The sequence below is a fragment of the Rattus norvegicus genome, chromosome 13, assembly GCF_036323735.1.
Source record: "Rattus norvegicus strain BN/NHsdMcwi chromosome 13, GRCr8, whole genome shotgun sequence".
Classification (NCBI taxonomy): Eukaryota; Metazoa; Chordata; class Mammalia; order Rodentia; family Muridae; genus Rattus; species Rattus norvegicus.
The window spans coordinates 71,289,898-71,295,897 of record NC_086031.1 but is presented as its reverse complement, the minus strand read 5'-3'; the positions used below and the strand labels follow the sequence as shown (position 1 = coordinate 71,295,897).

The 6,000-nt window shown below is 42.0% G+C and overlaps 1 protein-coding gene across 12 annotated transcripts in view; it reads right to left on the bottom strand.

Moving 5' to 3' along the window:
• The window catches only part of Abl2 (ABL proto-oncogene 2, non-receptor tyrosine kinase), a 95,869-nt gene that overhangs the window by 23,873 nt on the left and 65,996 nt on the right, over nucleotides 1–6,000 (bottom strand). For 9 of the 12 annotated variants that reach the window (XM_006250052.4, XM_006250047.4, XM_006250053.5 and 6 more), the window contains 2 exon segments: nucleotides 4,464–4,526; nucleotides 2,807–2,977 (listed from right to left, as the gene is read on the bottom strand). In XM_006250052.4, coding sequence (XP_006250114.1) covers nucleotides 2,807–2,977; nucleotides 4,464–4,526 — 234 coding nt within the window. 12 annotated transcript variants of the gene reach the window in all.

The window sequence follows — 6,000 nt, the reverse complement described above, 5'->3', positions numbered from 1 at the left end:
CCTAATTTAGTCTCCTGAATGCTGGATTATAGACGTGTACAAACACTTGAATAGTACTTACTCCTTAAAAAGTACAATAAATGTTACTGTCACTTAAAATAGATATACACACATAAATATTCATTGTTAATGAACAAGACATGTGAAATACAAAGTTACTTAAATTTCCAGATGATACCAAGACATCAAAGCTGTCCATGTAAGCAAACTCCTCCCAAGACCCTAGACTCAACAAAGAGTTTTCAGCAAGAAAACCATTTAGAGGAGCAGAAGGGGCTGGCCAGGACTCTTAAAGCACAAGTGTTTCCAGGACACAAGATTTAAAAGTTCCATTTTCTCAGTTTCTTCCTGTTTCCCATAAAGAATGACTCACTCTTTGCCATTCCTCTAAAATTAGTCTATGGAAACAGAAAATAACTCTAAAGTTGGAACCCAAAATTCCAATCACTTGGTGAATCTCTTGATTCCAGACAGCTGGAAACATCTGGTACAGACTTCACTCTGCCCTATACCTGCCACAAGTGTTCATCCAAGGACTCTGTAGTGCATGATGCTCTTTTTTTTTTTTTTCTTTTTTCTTTTTTTCGGAGCTGGGGACCGAACCCAGGGCCTTGCGCTCGCTAGGCAAGCGCTTTACCGCTGAGCTAAATCCCCAACCCGTGCATGATGCTCTTATTCCAAGAGATACAAGCTTTTCTATAGAATTTACTCCTGCTATTAATGCTAGAGAACAAAAGGAAGTCACACCAATCGATAGTACAGGACACAGGAAATACCAGGCCAAGGCAGGTGAGGAAAAGCTCAGCCCTTCTGTGGTAGCCATCTACCTGTCTCCTGTGGCCTATAGAAATATTATGACGTGGCTTTCTCTGCCCTACCATTATTTCACCTGAGACACCTAAATATGAAAACACCCAGAAGTCTGTGTAGGAACTCATATATGTATATTTTACACACTGTACATACATACTAAGACATGAGTGTATGGTATGGTGGTGCAGCTACACAAATGTGCAGGTGCACAGTAGCTAACTATGCGTCCAAAAGAACCTGCTAGAAACTCAAGACATGTGTATGTGTGTGCCTGCATATGTGTTTATCTACACTTCTGCTTTCCTTAAGCACTTAGACAGAACTGCTCAATACAGGCCACCATAATCAGGACAGAGCCAAAACTCTGGAGGGTTGACAACACCCCTCCCCCTTATAGTTAGAATTATCCGCTCTGGACTTGTTGATGGCTACTGAAATAGACAAGGAGACAGACACTGAGCCTGTCTTTAGCCCCTCTCTGGCCAACAATGCTTGAAATACTTCAAGTATTTCAAATCCTGGGACTGCAGACGAAAGCCTCATGTTTCACACATGTGGTCAATGCAAAACTTTTTAAAAATTATTTACTTTTATTTTACATGTACAAATGTTTTGGCTATATGCATATGTATGTGTGGAACCTAAAGAGGCTACGAGAGTGTATCAAATGGTGCAGGTTACCACTGGGTGCTGGAGATTGAGCCAGGGTCCTCTGTAGGGACAGCAAGTGCTCTCACCACTGAGGCATCTCTCCAGCCCCCTCCCTCCACTTTTATCACCTTCAGAAAAGTAACTAAAGTTACTTTTTAAAGAAACTCAATTCCATGAGATTCTTGTGACCTTCAAGGGGGACCCAAAGCACATATATGGTATACCTGAATAAAGGCAGGCAAAAGGCTCATCCATATAGATTAAATAAATGTAAAATAAATATAAAGAAACTCCGTTTTAAGTTGTTTTATTTTTAGTATGTTTGATGGCATTTAAACATTGATACCCTGGACTGGGCTGCAGTTCCTCAGTACCTGCATAGCTTACATGGGGTTCCAAAGTTTGATCTCCAGTACTGGAAAAAATAGCTGTTTATAAAATTTTTACACAGAAACATTTTCTTGAGGTCAGGGAAGGCCTGTTGACTTGGTATCGTCATTTCCACTAACTACTTCATTCTGACCCTTAGGAATCAAAGGGTCTGTTTAACAAGTGGCCGTTTGTTATACTTTCATTTAGTTAAATATTTTGAAATAATTTCCTCATAGTGGGAGGCTTTACAGGTTCGGAAGGCAGCAGCCTCACCGAGCATGAGCCTACCCTTTTTTTCTCTCATAACAACAGTCTTAACTGTTTTCACTGGTGATTTTATCAAGTCATGTTCTTAATGTTTCTTAGCCAGTGAAAATAATCCTATTTATCCTCTCTCTCTTAATTGCGGCAGGACAGCTCCTCCTAACCATCCCTTTCACTAGGCCATAGAAACACTGCCTGTCTCAGCCAGTGCAGCTGAGAGCCGGACAACAAGGAAATAGGAGCCACTTACCTAACGTAAGCACTGGGCCACTCTCTGTCTACTGCTCCAAAGTGTGAGAATGGCGCTAAGCTAGGGGGTAGTGCCCTTACATGAGCCAGGCAGCCCACACTTTGGTCCAAGGTCCTGATCCACTGGGGGCAGCTGCTGAGTCCTGAGTGCCAGTGCGATCTGCACTACGTCTTTCAGTCACAATTCAATGGAAACAAATGGATGTTAGCCTGCATTAGAGCACAAACTTCTAACAATATGGACTTTTTCCTGAGGTGTTTTAAATCATCTTATTCTTAGCAAATCCTGAGAATAGGGCTGATTTGTTTTTAAAGCATCAGCCCAGAAACAGGTAAAAATGAATGAACCAAAGGTGCCTGGGAAGAAATCACCCGGTCAATGTCAGCGGCAGAAGTCAGCACAAGAAGGCTCTCATTCTCAGTCGCCAAGAAAATGATAAAGCAGAGTACGTCTCACCTTTGGTGATGCTGAGTGTGTTATCGCCACTTGCCACAAAGTCATAAAGTGCAACAAAGAGATTAGGGTCGCTCTCAGTGGCGCCCAGCAAGTTCTCCTTGGAGCTCCACCTGATAGCTTCATTCAGTGCCTGAGATTCAGCGTCACAACCAAAGGGGCGGTGCAAAACTTCTGAAAGACACAAGAGAGCGAGGCGTCCAGTGAGTCAAACAGCTAAGAATTCAGAGCTCAGGGTGAGGGCTGCAAGTGAAGTGCTGGCTTACACTTAGCCTGTCTCACAGAGTTACCACGAAGAAGCCAGGAGTTAGTTAGGTCATCCTCTACTGACTGTACAGTGAATTCAAGGCTAGCCTGAGCTACATTTGACTCTACTGCAAAAACACCACACACAAAGAGTGGGCACAGGTGCGGTTATTTCCTGGGCTTATGGCAGCAACTGAAGTCAAAGAAAAGACCATAACCAGAGAATGCACTCACCTAATCAGATCTAAATGACAACAAAGGTGCGGTTCTCTAAAAATGAGGAACGACCTTACAAACAAGTGCTTACTAGCTTTATAAGGCACATGTGGCACATTGCTGGGGTAATGACTTGCAGCTTTATGGAGGTGGGTTGAGTTAGTCTCAAATGGCCCACACTGGCCTCAGTCTCAAGCTTGCTATGAAATGGAGGGTGGCATTTACTCCCAGGCAGTGCTAGGATGACAGGAGTGTCCTTCACACCCGGCTAACATGGTAATGACCTGAAATATGGATGGTAAAGTTAAGAAACCCTTCTAAGCTAGGTGCTTGCTTTATGCCTTCATACAAAACAAAGCAGGGGAAGTAAATTCCTGAAGAGATAAATATCTTATATATCAATATCATGTATTTACAAATAACAAATACAGACACGGTGCTTCTGGCAAGATTAATCCTGAGCTCTCCACCTAACAGAACACATCTGAGTCACTCATGGCAGCTCACACCTCTAATGCACCACTCAGGAGACTGAGGCCAGGAGTTTGAGGCCAGCCTAGACTACAGAGTGAGACTGACTTTATCTCAAAAATAGTAAAGAAAGAAAAAGAAATACATTTTAATTTAATACGAAATACTGTGAGCATGCATCCAAAATATCTTTTTATGTTATGACAGCTTACAATTGCTCATTTCTTTAATTTTTTTTAAAAACTCTAATCTCTTTTCCTGAGCAGTAGATTTCTGTAAACTATTAGTAACTTAATCAAGGTTCTAGAAAATACCATCCATGTACTTTTGAGTTTTAATTATGCACATCAGCTAAAACCTTGTGAGATCTGTTTCTTTCTTAAGGCCTTTTCAAGTTCCAAATCTAATCCTGTACCACATTTGTTCAAAATTACCTGATTCTCATACCCTAGTTTTGTTATGCAAAACAAACAAATCAAAACCAAAAAGACCCACTGTTCTCTCAGTGGCAACATTCTTGCTGTATTAAATGGCTCCTTGCCGAGGCAAATGACCCATCTATGCCATGTAACATTTTTCTCTTATGTCTCTTTCCTAGTTTATTCAAAATAGATTTTGCCACATTTGAAGGGGGAAAAGGTTTGCACCTATGGTTCCCTTTTGTTTCAAGTCATTCCCTCTTCTCCGTCTTTCCTTCAGTGCTTTGTTCAATTCCCACAGATCTCACCTGGACTACTGCCTCCAGTCTTGTCTCCCTCAAATCCATCCTCCACACAGCTGGCAAAGTGATCTATTTAAGACAAAAATTGGACCACATCACTCTTGAGCCCCTTTAAGAGTTATTCATCAAACTCCCGGTCTCCTTGTTTCTGGCTTTCAAGTCCTTTCATGAGTAAGGCAGACCTACTTCTCTGCTTCCGCTCTTCCCACATACCTTACACTCACTTTACTGGGGCTGCCTCCCACATCTGGGCCTTGTTCTCGAAATCCATTACATCTGTAGTGGCTTCTCCTGATCTTCTTCTGTGTATATGAGCATGTAGGCACACATCTGTGTGTGTGTGTAAGCTGGAGAATTACCCTCTGTGTTATTCCTCAGGAGCTACCCTCCTTTTTAAAATAAGTGTGTCACTGGCCTAGGACTCAAGTGGGTATACTCAGGCCACCTCCCCAACACTGGAATTCAAGTGTGCCACCATGCTCAGCTTTTAAAATCATGGTTCTGGAGCTCCAACTCAGGCCCCTGTGCCTGAGGGCAAGCACTTCACTGAAAAGCCTTTCTCCAGCACCCCTCCCTCAGTCTTCTCCTGACTGGCTGACCCCTCACTTTTCAGCACTAAGTTCCCCGTGAATTTTCCTTTGTGTGCTCTCCAAAGAGTACTGCATTAATCCCTTCTCTCTGAAATTCTTTCCCAACCACAAAATGAATTCCTTATAGATAACAACCATTTTTTCCCAAAAGTTCCATACTCTGTACTCAAGAGCTATAAGTTATATGATACTCAACTCATAAAAAAAAAAAAGTAAACAACAGGAAATCATCTCAGCACTGAGGAAGCACATGCAGGCAGATTTCTGTGAGTTCCAGGTTCCAGGCTAGTCAGAGCTATAATGAGTACATGGTGAGACCCCCTTAACAAAACAACAACAAATAACAAAAAAGCAAACTACCCATTAACTAATGTTTGTTGTTGTAAATTTTAAAGCTATGGGAAGAGTTGGGGGAATTCCTGTCCTCAAAACATTTCACCCAGGAGAGTTAAGTAATATATTCAATATATAATCAGCAGATACACAAAAAACTCTTCTTAAATTTTTAATAAATTTAATAAAAGCCAATCAGTAGTACCCCTTAGATGAAGTACAAGGCACAAGGTTAATGTCATAACCAAGAGAAAAGGCCCAGAAGAACCCAAGCCAAGGAGACCGACCGTCTTTCCGTTCCTTGGCTTGGCCGTCACTCCTGTCTCCGGCTGTTACACAGCTTCCTTCTTTCCTTCCTTCCTTCCTTCTTCCCACTCACTCTTTTGTTCTGTACAACAAGTTCCTGTCCAAACTGTCTGCACAGGATATCCACAGAAAACATCGTCCTACCCTCTATTTTCCAAAAGGAAAATATCTTCAAGTAAAAATGTCCCAATTCCAGCTGAGACCAAGACTAAGCACAGAGTTAATGAATGATCTTAGCTGCAAGGCAGGGGGGCGATGAGCAAAAGAAACAAGAAAAGGCAAACTAAAGAACAAAGCACAAGCAAAGGGAACCC